General features: G+C 35.6%; 1 protein-coding gene across 1 annotated transcript in view; it reads right to left on the bottom strand.

Moving 5' to 3' along the window:
• usp45 (ubiquitin specific peptidase 45) overlaps nucleotides 1-14,223 on the bottom strand; it is a 49,036-nt gene extending 34,813 nt beyond the window's left edge. The window contains exons 1-5 of the mRNA XM_088625890.1: nucleotides 13,628-14,223; nucleotides 10,064-10,172; nucleotides 9,507-9,676; nucleotides 8,541-8,641; nucleotides 8,253-8,353 (exon numbers count right to left, since the gene is read on the bottom strand). Of these exons, the coding sequence (XP_088482016.1) occupies nucleotides 8,253-8,353; nucleotides 8,541-8,641; nucleotides 9,507-9,676; nucleotides 10,064-10,166 (475 nt within the window). The 5' untranslated portion in view covers nucleotides 10,167-10,172; nucleotides 13,628-14,223. The remainder of the gene's footprint in view (nucleotides 1-8,252; nucleotides 8,354-8,540; nucleotides 8,642-9,506; nucleotides 9,677-10,063; nucleotides 10,173-13,627) is intronic.
• Between the last annotated feature and the right edge of the window lie 6 nt (nucleotides 14,224-14,229).

Raw genomic sequence — 14,229 nt, forward strand, 5'->3', positions numbered from 1 at the left:
AAAACCAGCCGAATCCCGAAGGACGGGCATCATCCATTTATCATTCGACAGTTTCATGCCTTTATTTTGATTTTTAGGTCATATATGCAAATCATAGAAGAAATAAATAACTTTTCTTTAAAAAATCATCATGTCCAATGTGTCCATTTATACACATACAGTATGTTGATTACACCTACACCATTTTATTACAAAAATGGTCTGGGATGCCTACAATCTGAAGTCTTCTTTTAAATTGGAATTGATTCTATGGTCTGATTTTTTAACACGTCTTTCACAAAGATATTAAATAATTTTATATTGTACACTTAATGTCCATAATAGCAATGAAATAACAAACAGGAATGTTATTGAGTTAAAACAGTACTATTGAGTTAAAACAGTACTTAGGAAGTCTAAATATAAAACAAAATTCACCAACTTTTAAAATCAAATTTTATAAACTGAACACGGAAAAAGAAAAAATATGAAAATTGTTTGTTTGATTAGGTTTCTGTTTTGATTTGGAAAACCACTACAGTACCAATTACATCTAATCTGCTAAGCAATGTGGACTCAAGTGCTTACTCTCCATTCCAGACTACAGTCCTCCTCATATGCAGAAAATATTTTAAAGCATAACACAGGAAAAGGATTCATAAACTAAGTTCATTAGGAAAAACATTCCAACCAGAAAATGGCATACCCAGAAAGACGCCAGTTTAATTTAAACCAAATCAAAAGCATTCCTTCTATAAATTTCCTATTAAAGTGTAACATTACCAAAGAAGGAAAACACATAAATGGGTTAAAGTGAAAGGACTAGCAAAACCCAGCAAAATATTTTAAATTAAATGACAAAATTCTATCAGTCTTAGTTACTATTTTTATAACATAACCTGTAAATACACATATAATATATTACATTTATTAGGGGACCGAGGCATACATAAATGGCACAATGAAAAATAAAGTTCTAAACATTTTGTTTCATACTCACAAAACACTAGCTAGACACACACTATGACAAAAAACACTGGACTATTACTATATCATTCTGTCAGAAACAGGTTAATGTATGAATTTTTAATGTCATAGAGACAAGTTACTCCATAAGTGATTATTTTAATTTTCTAATCATTTGTAACACAAACAATAACAGGCACAATGTGGAGACAACAAATATTAACAGTACTGGCTGCAAAGCACAGAACAGTGACCTCAAAATTCCTCTAATAATATCTAGCAAGGTGGCACCATGTTAAAATAAAAAATAGGTACCATTATTCATCCAAGAGAAAACAATGGAAAAACAATGATAACATTGTTATATTTTATCACTCACAAAATGACTATGTGTGAAAAATATAGCTTACAATTTAACACCCCACAGAAAAGTTCATTATAATGAACTTTAATGTGACCAGATAGTAAAACAACAAAGTAACTTTCGCTTGTAAAGAAAATCCATTTTCTATGAATTCGGTATCTGACCTTGACCTGGGTGATGCAATCTATAAAAATCAAATGTGAGCACACAAACATTCCACGCAATTTCACACACTGGGGTTTCTCTTATTAAAAATAAAGCTATAATAAGGCTACACTTCATCTAAAACAAAGTAGTTAAAAAAGTGGAGGGAAAGGGGTTTACATTATGTTACTTGTTCTTGGGAAAACAAAATTAAATATGAATGCCTATGGATAAATACTACATCTGGGACAGCAACTTAAGGTAAACAATGTTCACAGGGCCATCTGGCCAGAACTGCAGGCAAAAAGTAAACCAGAAGCATATGGAAAAGCAGATTTTTCTCTCCCCTCCAGCAGTATGGGATGGCAAATGTCAGGATGAGATCTGTCCACGCTTCACTGTGCTGTGCTTTGCAGCACCACCTGGTTCTCCTTGCTCAGCCACCAAATATGGACAACACTGACACTGTGGACCTTATCTCCAGGGCAAACAAAGTGAGCATGCTTCTCCTCCTTTCTGAACACATATTTCACACTAGCACTACACAACCGGGAGGTCAAAGTCCCATCCACAACTAAAAGGTATACAAGCACCAACCTAAGATCATCAGAACCAGTTTAAAATACATTGAAAGATTTTTTATATTTCAATATGAGAAAATGAGCCATTAAACAAAGTAACATGGCAGATGTAGTGTAAAACCAAGACTATGCAAGACACAAAAAACTCAAAAGAAACAAAAGCAGCCTTTGGATCTATTACAGATTTTGCTCTTAACTGTTTGTTTTAATGTTAAATACATTTAAATCTCCTCACAAATGAAGTAGCTATACATTATACTGTACAGTATATATGATATCACACAAATCTGCACAGATTCCGTATTATTCAGTCTGTCAGAATTAAAGAATAATAGTTCTATCTAAATAATAATAAAGTGCTACAATTGTAAACAGTTTTGAATTAAACAAATGTGCCAAGGTTTTTTTATTAAACAGTTAGCATGCTGTCATGAAGCAAAGCTAGCAGCTCCAAATGCCCTATTAATTTGTTGTCACTGGAGGGCATCAATCCTTCAGCTTTCAACATCTGAGGCTTTAAGACCCATCAGAAAAATAACCCCCAAAACAGTAGTTAAACAAATGTACGCATTTAACAATATTACTGCGTTCAGAATTCTCCAGGAAAAAGAAAGTTATTTGGTAACTGTGTGTACTCAAAAAATATGACAAGTGCCACTATATTCTTTCTCTGGGTGAAAAGGGTAAACTACTGATTTACTACATTTCTCGCCCATTCATTTTTTTTCATTTATTGGTATTTTATTTAAAAATATTTTAAGTTCATTTTAAATGTACATGTTAAGAGAACTTAATTCCACATGTTTTTGGTGGGGGGCAAATAATGTCTTGTTTTTTTTTGGACTGGCACTAAACCACTTGTGTTGATAATCACTTTAAACCAATCAGCACTGAAAAAGATGACAACTTTTGTCTTTTAGAAAAAGACAGCTCTACACAGGGCTGCAAGGGCTTCTATGATGCAGTTACTGCATGAGATCAGAAGCTATCCTTTGGGGAAGTGTGAATCACTGCATCAGGCCTGTTCACAGAAAACTGAGCACATTCCAGTGTCAGTTTTGTTAAGCCACTGTGGTTTTTAACAACACCAAAATATTCTTCAATTCATGTATTTTTTTCTTTTTGAAAATACTTTTTTTTATGAAAGAAGGTCCCAGTATCTCTTGCTCATAAACACTTACATAGTGCATTTTCATAATACCACTAAAGCAATTTTTGTTTTTTTCCTGAGATTTACCCCATTACAAAACTGTTTTAAAATTATATTAGCTATGACTGTATGCATATCACACCTTTTTGAGTACAGAAAATAAATATTCGATATAGGATTTTTTTTCTACTTTTGTCTAGATACATTTTTATAGATAAGGTGATCACTTCTAATAAAGCAACAACAAGTGCAACAGCTAAAGATCCACGTTGACGGTTTTTATATTCTGTTACTTGAACACAATTTGTTTTTCAGTAAACAACTTTATTCTTCATCTCTGATCAGGTTTTACAATGATAACATTTAAAAGAATAATTATAAACAGATACACTAGAATGGATTTTTTTTTAAATCGGTTGAAGAAAATAAAGGCAGAAATTCTTTACTTGCTATCACTGGTGCCTATTCAGAGAAACATTTTAATTTCCCCAACAAAGAATCCCAGCTGTGTTTCAAGACCATATGCTTTTCTGAGGTCAAGCCTCTTTTTACCAATCCTCTGGTACTTCAGCTGAAGGCCTTGTTGGTAAGAGCGCAGTTAATAGATTTTCTTTTCTAAGCTTTTGTCATCCAACATTATTATGGATTCTAAATTCTTGCTGGGGCTCTTTTGTATTGAGGGTTTATGGGAAAAGAATATACAAAAATCTCTTCCCTTAAACCTGGCCTTCAGCAGAAATCTAATTTTATCAGTTCTCTAAGCAAGCTACAGCCCATTTCAAACAACATTGGAACAATTCCAGCGTAACAACGGTAACAGGTAATTTTAAGAGTTGGAAACATCCTAAGATTTCAATGTCACTCTACATTTCCATTTTCACTTTTTATACCTAACTAAAACACAACCTTTCATTTGACTACAGTATTTTTATCATTTATCATAACTGTGTTAATTCTTAGATTTCATCATTATCATAATAATAATGAATAAAGTATGAGGTATCTCTGAAAGAAACTGAATTTTGTAACGATCTTATTTCTTCCATTTTCAAAACACCACCTCATACTATTTCAACAAACTGGATTTCTTTCCAGGCCATTCAGAGGATTCTTGCAATATTGGAATACTTCCACACTACAAGCAAAAATTATATACACTTTTGACTGAGTACAAATGATTTAGACATACTCGCTGTGTGAAAACAGTTACAAAAAGATGATGAAAGTTATAAGAGACACAAAACACATCTGACATACATACCTGACTCAAGACGAATTGCAAAATCACTAATCTGAAGCATATTTAAGCCATTTTTGCCTGTCTTCCAGAAACAAGCAAGCCACAAAAAGAAAACTATATATCCCAATGCTACAAGAACACAAAATCAATGTTATATGTAGAAGGAATAACTACAGCAGCTAGTATAACATGAGATTTTTACACTGATTAAAGGATTGTAATTTAGGTCTTAATACTGGCACTGGATTCACATCTGACACTGGAGCCACAGGGATTATATCTTGAATGATAGCTCTCTAAGAAAATGTCATCTTACCATATCTATAATTGTACTTAACAGAATAATATAAAAAATAAATATACCGAATACATGTATTTATAATACATGATAGCAGATGTACTGATCACAAAGTCTTCAGAATTAGTTTTGTTAGAATCACTGAATCTGCAAAACTCAGTATGTCAAACAGAGAACTGGACTGAAAATGGACAGATGGATGGAACAATTTATATTTGGGGAGTCCAAAATTAAAACCCAGGTGAGTCAATGGATCAACTTTAAGCTATACTTTTGAGAAAAGTCCAGGGACAGTGATGCAGTGCTGCTGTTGAATACACTTTAGTTCCAGCTCTCGTTAGCTTTTTCTGCTAAGTGACAACTTTCTTGGGACTAAGCAAAGAGTTCTGATTGTTTTGCCTCCACATGTATTTATTAGACCTCTGGCTCCCACAAGCATGGCAGAGCTCTGCAATCCCTGTAGTGTGTGATACACACACTGAACCGCAGAATCAAATTTGCTTTACTCACAGCTGCGAACATTCTTTTGGGAACCCAGCAGTGGAGAGCAGCTCAACCGTTTAATGTAATTAATAAATGCATCCATGTATTAGTAATGTAATTGGAGCATTGTTTTTGCTTTGCAATCTGATTCTCAAAGACTCAGACTGCATGAAACAGACTGCCTGCTGCCACTGTATTCCACCATTTTGGTACCAAGTAATGAGCTTTTTTATTTAGTGCCATGATGCACATTAAGACAAAGAATTTCAAGGCTCATAATATGAATACAGACAGACCATAAAAGCATACCACAAGAAAGCAGTATGAAGCTAAACTCTTTGGATGACAAATGTGAATAACACGTTACTGCAGAAAATGTAAAAACTACTTTCTTCACTGAGCATTTATATTCAAATAGCTGATTACAAACACTGCACAGTCTACTATACTGAGCAAAGTAATAATTTCAACATTGAGAATCCAGTAAGAGGATTGCTTGACTTAGCAGAGTTTTTCCTGTAATAATTAAACCAAATTCTTTCCCTGAATAAAAAAAAAAACATAGCTAGGCAACAACTCTGACTAATACTGAATTTACGATAGCAATAAAACAATTAATAAACTAAGTGACAAACAAATGCCCTGTTTCAAGGTGATTTTCAGCAGTTCAAGTGACTGTGACATGAATTGTAAAGCTTCATGTTTTGTTGCTTATACACTTAGAGAGTGCCATACAACCATTGAATGTAAATTGCTTTCCTGCACACTCCATGCAGGTTAATTTGATGGAGTTTAGTTTATTCTACCAGCGGAGGTTCAGCCGATCATGATCCTTCTTAAAGACCGTTTTTATTAAGTATACAAGCATAAGCATCAGAAAAAAATATCTTAACACCAAAAAAATCCAATAGGTTCTATTCATAAAGGTCTAATAATGGAAGACAAGCACATGCTGTATGAAAGGATTTCGACTACAACCACTGGTTTAATGGAAGCTGTGATTTATAAAGGACAAGAGAAATGTCATTAAGTCCTAACACCATTCAACTATACAGCCACATTTTAAACAAGCCGAGGTAAAGGTTAGCAAAACACTTATTCAGAAATGTTTACATCGGTGCGGAACACTTAAATGCTAATGGGCAACATAAATGGCAGGAAAATGCTGACGATAACTGCAGATTTTTGAATACTACATTGAGTATATCTAAACTGATAACCTTGCAGTTCTTGCAACTCATAAAAAACATTTAAAATGAGCTATGAAAACATAGCATAATGAGTTAAAAGATAAGGAAAACATAGTTAAAATAGTATCACACTTCTAGACTATGCGGGTTCAAGTACAGTACCACTGTAATGGAATAAAATAATTCTCGAGAAGTGTTATTCATTTGGTAATTTGTATATTGAATATAGCACAGATCTCCCCCAACTTACTAAATGATCACAGCTAAAGGTACCGGACACAAAAATGGGAACACTACTGTAAATGTAAGGTCACCTAAAGTTACTTAACAGGTCACTGGACAACCACATGCAGCCAACATAGCCTGGATGCTACATGGCACAGAGTCTGCCAGAGTCTGGATTTCTGCAGGAATGATGTGGCACCAAGCAGCTCAAACCTGGCTGACGGAAGTAAAAAATGTTGTCTCGGGCATTGCTCCATAATATCTCAGGAATATTTGATTGGGGTCAGACTGGTGAAGGAAAACATGACATGACACTGATAACATCATTTTCTCTGCGGCTGGGGACCGTGTCATATTGGAAGACACCCCTCCCAGCACGAAAGAAATGCTGTGACAGGGGGTGACGATGATCACTTAGAACCATTGAGGACCTTGTCTTCGAAGGGAATGAGAGAAAAGGAAAAGAAAATGAACCCCGTAACATTACAGAACCACCAGAACCCTTCAGTATTGGAGCCAAGCACCCAGGGCCATAGAAGTTGTCAAGCTGGTGCCAGATGTGCTCTTGTCCATTTGTCAAGAACATGGAAAAGAGGACTTGACTGATCAGGCCACTCTTCACCACATAACTTTTAACAGTTTATTAAAATTTCCCTACGGGATTAATAAAGTATTATCTATCTACAATTCTATAAGGCCCTTAGCTTCTAAATCTCTCTTTCGACATCACACAGTCATAACTACCCATTTAATGAGAGAATAAGGTTAAATACTTTCCTTTTATCAAAATGTGTTTTTACTAATTTTTTATAAAGAATTTGTTGACATATATAAAACAATTTCCTCTAACAATACAAATGCATCAGCTTCCAATCAACAGATTAAAAATCTTTTGTGCCCTTTTAAGATGTATCAGGTCATTAGTCCCAAATTTAAATATCACCATTTCATCTAAACTGTGTTAATAAAGAACTAATAAAATACAGAACTAATAAGAAACAGTTTTAAAAAATAATTTCTCCATATGAAATGACCACTGACAAAACTTCTTTACTTCTGGTAAGCAAGTGAATATATATATATATTATGCTGTTTTGAAAATTGTAAATGTATTTCTGACATCTGAAAAATGGGTACAGCAAACTCACAGAGCATGTAGTTATACTGACTCTTCAAGGTTCATAAAGATTTAAACTTCTATGAATAGATAAACAAGATTTTTAATATTTTAAAGATATTTTCTAATATGCAGAAATAAGCAATACTTAGGTTTGTTAACAAAATACCCAAATTCAAGGTATACTGTACACCCTTCTCTCTAAACATCTGTCAGGTCCTGTCTGAAGCACAAAGCAGAGTTCCCTATTACTACCGTGGGCGAGCCTGTCCCTCTTATGTGTCACCGATATTATTCTTGTGTCAAGCCCGCTTATTTAAATATAGTAGACATTTGTTACACGTACAGTAAATTTTAAGTTTATTACAATAGTAAAAACACCTCGGCGCTTTTAAACTGCTACTAGGTTCAACAGCTTTGACCTTCTCTGAATCACATTCCTCGAACCTGCTACATTATTGACCAGATAATTCCTTATAATATTTTCCCAGATGTAGAAATTTAAATACTTTTACCGGAGGATGCCTTTGCTGAATGCTTCTGAAGAAAATCCACTGTCTGAGCAAGAACTTTTTTGTTACAGTGTGTTGATAATTCCTCATTACATTCATAGCACCTGTATTGGAGAAAAATATTTGGTTACAGTTGTTGCTTGTTACCAAAAAACCTTTATTAAAACATTTGGAATAAAAAAACAAACTGGTTTTTCAGTCCTAAATAGTGTTACACATTAAAACGATTTATAACACCATGATTCGACAAAAATATAAACCAAAAATAAGCAATTGTAACATATTTCTTACCATGCTTTCCATGTGCTAAGGCTCATTACAATACAGTGGGATTCTGCATGTACAGCCTGAAAGTGTTTAGTGGAGTGCTGTCCATCTGACTGGTTACACCCCTGGTGTACAAAAAAAATTAAAAACATTAAAAATGATTCCACAATGTCATACTTTAAAAAGTGTTGAGAAAGATGTCCGTGAATTACAGTCTTCTGATTTGGTAATCAAGTGGAGATTTACTTTTAAAAAGCAAACTCTTGTACAACCACTTTGTATAACCTACCTAATTACGATGGCTTGATAAAAGAGAGAAAAAACAGAAAAATGCCACTTCCGTTTCTTTCACGCTCTGGTTTTAAACATTATCCATTACCAGTCTCTCAAAGCGTGACTGGATTTTGCGTAATTTAATGGCAATTTGCACTGAATGTATTTGCCTGGTGTACTTAGTGAAATCGAATGCAATGACATAACAGGCAACAGACTGCTATAATTAATGCTGCCAGCACACTGACTCATGTAACCAAGGCCTTAGTCTGCTTTGTAACTAATATATTACAGTCCCCTTGCTGCACTGTATTTCAAAACCAGATGGTCAACTTGCCAGTGCAAAACATACATAAAGCACTGTCTTAGTGCACTCTACCTTCTTTTATTTGAGCCCCACCTAGAGATTTCCTGGTTATAATATACAGTATGTGCTTTAGGAGAAGGGATTGTAAATGCTGAATCTCAGCTGTATGTTTTTAATAATATACTATGAAATAATAAATAATATATTCCTGACGACCTTATAAGGACCAATCTGGAGATTAATTGTGATAAAATGTCCTAGTTTACTATTTGTGTCAAATCCAAAGGCAAAATCTGCAAACTTCAGCAAAGCAAAAGACTGCACTCAGAAAGCAAAAAGCAATAAGGCTTACATATTTACAATTTATTGCTATTGTAATTATCAGACGACTAAACACCAGATTCCCTTACCTGAAAACCACATTTGAGACACACCAAAATATCAAAAGGGCCTGCAGGCTCTCCATCATAGACTGTCCTTTCCTTAAGACACTCTGAACAAACCGACCACAGGTTTTGTGAAACTGCTTTCTTCACAGAGCTCAAATCAACTGCCTTGCTCACATGCTGACATGTCATCCCTGATGAATAAGAAAGAAAGGAAATCCATGAAAAAGTGCAACATTAACCTGAGAACCATGTCAAGGTCAGGAAACAGAAAACACGGCACAGAGATAAGAAAATGATGCATGAAATGCTTGTTTCAGTGGTGACCCCTTTAATTGTACAAAAATGTACAATTTATTCTCAATTTGGAATCAGTTTTGATTGAATTGCAGTTTTGCTTTTTTTTCCCCCCATGTATTCCATCCTACAAAAAAAAGAACATCCTTTCTGACAAAATGTTCAACGAGCAATAAGAAAAATGTGTCAATCAGTAAAAGCAGCAAGATGTATTTTGTTAAACTAAGAATGGTGGGTTTGCATTTTGCCCAGTTGTGATGAGGAGAGAAATGCTTAAGCCTTACCACTGACTTCATCTGAGGACTCTTCCTCTCTAGGCTTTCTTGGCCTGTTTGACCGCTTTGTCATTTCGGAAGCTTTTAAAGAGAATGGATCTTTTAACCGCATCTGTACCTGCAAAAAAAACAACAACAACAACACAGGGAGCAGTTAAAAACGTTCACCCCTCTGTCAGCATTAAAAAAATTCCAAGAGTGAAACTGCCTGATGAGGATGTTATGAGCTAAATCAGTTTATATACCTGTATTAGAGAACAACCCAATTAAACCTTAAACAGTAAAAGATATTTTATGAATGTAAGAACAATTATGGAAGCGATAAAGTGTAACATATTTAAAACGTAGAGGAGAGAAACATGATCTATAAGACAACATATCATGCAATACTATTATTTTTTCATACAATAGTACTGTATTCTTTGTTGCAATAGGACATTTTATCACAGTAATGTAATGTTAATGTATATATTACAGTAAGAAAACTAAATTGTACTATAACATTAAAATATTCACTCCTTATTTCTCTTGCGTCAAACAGTACACTCAAGTTATTTTAACCTTGCAACTATTTATGGGAGGGATGTCAGGCTATACATATCCTGCCTTCATATTAAGGCTAATTTTACTTTGATGAACCTTGGAATAAATCTGACGAGATTCACTTCTTGAATATCTTTGGGATAACAAAACTTTGCATTTAATGCAAATTACATAACTATGTTTACTACATAACTATATCTTAACATGAGTGTTCCTTCTGTTAAAGACTACAGGTAGAGGGCAAAAAAATGTCAACACCTGGGTTAATGAGGGGCATCATGTATACTTAAAGCCAGGATTTCCACATACAATAGGTGCGGCTCACGTGCTAATTAAGCAGGTAACATCCCAGCATTCTAAGGGTATACATTAAGATGGGTGCCAGTACGGCTAAGGTATGCCATATACAGTACAGTTGTATGCAAACGTTTTGGGACCCCTGGCCAAATTACGTTTTGTTGATTTTCAAAGTGAAAAGAGGTTAACACAACCTCTGCAGCGAACAAACTTAACCTCGACATATTTCTGCAAATGTTAATGCAATGTTACTATTTATTTTCTGAATTGAACAGATTGAAAAAAAATAAAACAGCAAAAGTGGCATGTGCAAACGTTTTGGCACCCTATCAGTCAGTTTAGTAACACCCCCTTTGGCAGAAATCACTGCCTCCAAACATTTCTTGTAGCCAGCTAACAGTCTTTCTATTTTTGCTTTAGAATTTTTTCCTTTAGAATGCTTCTAGCTTTAGAATGCTTCTAGTTCATAAATATTCTTAGGTCATCTTGCATGCACTGCATGTTGGAGATCTATCCACAGATTTTCAATAATATTCAAGTCTGGGGATCCTGAAGGCGATTCCAAAATCTTAATCCTTTGTTTCTTGATGTTCATTGTTGATTCTGAAGTATGTTTTGGATCATTGTCTTGTTGTTATATCTAACCTCTTTTCAGCTTCAGTTTCTTCACTGACTGTGGGACATTAGCTTCCAGGATTTGTTCAAACTTAGTAGAATCCATTCTTCCCTCTATCCTTACAATATTTCCTGCGCCACTGGCTGCTACACAACCCCAAAGCATAATAGATCCAGCCCCATGTCTAACAGTTGGCAAGGTGTTCTTTTCTTCAATTGCTTCTCCTTTTTTTCTCCAAACGTACCTTTGGTTATTGTAGCCAAAGACAGGTGGCTACAATGACAGGTGGCTACAGGTGGCTACAACAGGTGGCTCAATTTTTACTTCAACAGACCACAGCACTTGGTTCCAAAACGCCTCTGGCTTATGTAAGTGTTGTGTTGCATAATTCAGACGTTGACTCTTGTGATGAGATCGCAGGTAAGGTTTCCTTCTGATGACTCTTCCATGCAGATCATGTTTGTGCAAGCAAAGCTGCACAGTGGACTGGTGCACCACTACTCCCATGACAGCTAAAGCTTCCAGCAGGTCCTTTGCAGCGATATGGGGTTTTTATTTTTCATTCCTGACCGGCTACGAGCAGTTCTATCGGAGATTTTTCTTGGTTTTCCTGATCTTGTCTTGTCTTCAACAGTTCCCCTTAACTTCCATTTTTTAAATGACATTTCAGACAGTGAAAATTGAAAGCAGGAACCGCTTAGATATCTTTTTATAGCCTTCCCCTGCTTTGTAAGAGTCGATTATCTTTATTTTCTGATCCTCGGTCAGCTGCTTAGTGGAGGCCATGGTTGTGGAGTGTAAACACAACACCCTGAGAGGTTTGAAGAGTCAGAGAATTTCTGAAGCTCTGGACTTGTCATCACCTGACTTAGATTAAGGCCTAACGAGTCATTTACATTCTGAGACTTCACAAAAAATAACACTAGTGGGTCAACTTTTGCTTTTGCGCATGCCACATTTACTGTTTTTTCATATGTTAAATTTAGCAAATAAATAGTAACTGTGCATTAATAATTGCAGAAACATCTCAAGTTTATGTTTGTTCACTGCAGAGGTTGTGTTAACTTCTTTTCACTTAGAAAATCAACAAAACATGTAGTTTGGTGCACAAACTTTTGCATTAAACTGTAAGCCTGGTATGCTTATGGCTCATATGGCAACAGGAAAAGAGGACTTTATTAGAGGAGTGATTGCTGAGGCAAATTTGGCAGGAGCTTCACTGATCATGACATCTCAATCTGCTGATGTTTCAAGGAGCCACCGCGTCTAAGATGAGAGCAGAGTAATGAAGCCAATTCATAGATTCATAGTTATATGGCAAAAGCCACAATTCAAAGCAGATCAGGTGAGTAAATGCCAAATTACTTCACTAATCTAATCAATGGTGAAATGTTTGTGCCAGCCCAGTGTCCCCAGTCACCATACTGGAAGAGCAGATGGCAAATCCCAGTCCAAAAGAAAGAGCTAGAACCACATGAGCAAACACCTGCTTTTTTTATAATGGGGATCTCCCATCCCAGTGCTGGCCTGACTCAGCCTTACTGATAGGTGATAGTGCTTTTTTGAATAAACTGAAGCCCCTCCTTAACTAATCTTATTGGCTTTGATTCGCACACAGTTTTCTTACCAAAACAAAAGCAATACTGCTTTGAGGTGTCTTGACATGAGGCGTTATATAAAACTATTATTAGTATCCTCCAGTGCAACTGCAAAAAAAATCTAACCATAGTTCGGATTATTCGCCAATTAAAAACTTCACAATGTTAAGGCTGCATAGGCCTTCTTCCATTACAGCACACAACAAGAAGCTTAATATCATATGAAAAATTGAAAAACGTCAAGCTCCCTCATCAGAGGCAACTAAAACAACCCAGGGACCAACAGACTTTTATTGAACTTTTCTGAATTTCAGAGAAAACCGTAATACCTCCAGGGTACGGTAATTGCGAAGTTACAGTAAATGGAAGCCTTCCTTCACTTCTATTTTGATGTTGTACAATAAAGTCTTATAACGCACAACGTACAAACTACAATGAAAAGAAAGGAAATTCCATTAAAATAAATCAAATTACACAGACCTGGCTAGCGAACTAATAGACATTTCGAAAACGACTTACCTTTATGGTATGTAGTTAGTGGCTCTGAAACCTGAACAATTTGTTTGCCGTTTATTGCAGAAAAGCTCAAAATACAATTCTTGCTTCTGTGTGCTTTTAACTTCGAGAATATTCTTAACAATCACAACAACACACTGACATACAAGCATTTCCTAACCCCGAGAAACAGGAGCTCAGACGGTCACGTGCAGAGACCTCAAAACATTTCGCCCTACGGAAGCCCAGTTGGGTTAAACGCAGCGGGGCCGTTGCTCGAACTTCTCGAGAGCCAGACATTCTGCTGATGATAGCACACTTTGAGTTCAGCTTGAAAGAGAGTGACACAAATCACTTTGGTGAAAGGAATAATATTATACGGCCCCTTATTTCAGAATTGTGTAAGGAACGGAAGTAAACGACCAAACTGCCCAGGTGCAATTTACTGAGGGCAAAGTTTGGTCTAGATGTTACTAGAGCTTTTCGGTACGGTTGGCTGTTTATTGCCATATTCTTCTGGGCGTGGTTTGTTCTTATCTGGTATTCACGTCTTGAAAAACTTAAGTGTTTGTGCTTAGTGCTTCTTTATTTTTAGCATTGTGGTGTTCAACACCGTAGAAGCACGA

Source organism: Lepisosteus platostomus, chromosome 3 (genome assembly GCF_059453375.1).
Source record: "Lepisosteus platostomus isolate fLepPlt1 chromosome 3, fLepPlt1.hap1, whole genome shotgun sequence".
In the NCBI taxonomy this organism is placed as follows: Eukaryota; Metazoa; Chordata; class Actinopteri; order Semionotiformes; family Lepisosteidae; genus Lepisosteus; species Lepisosteus platostomus.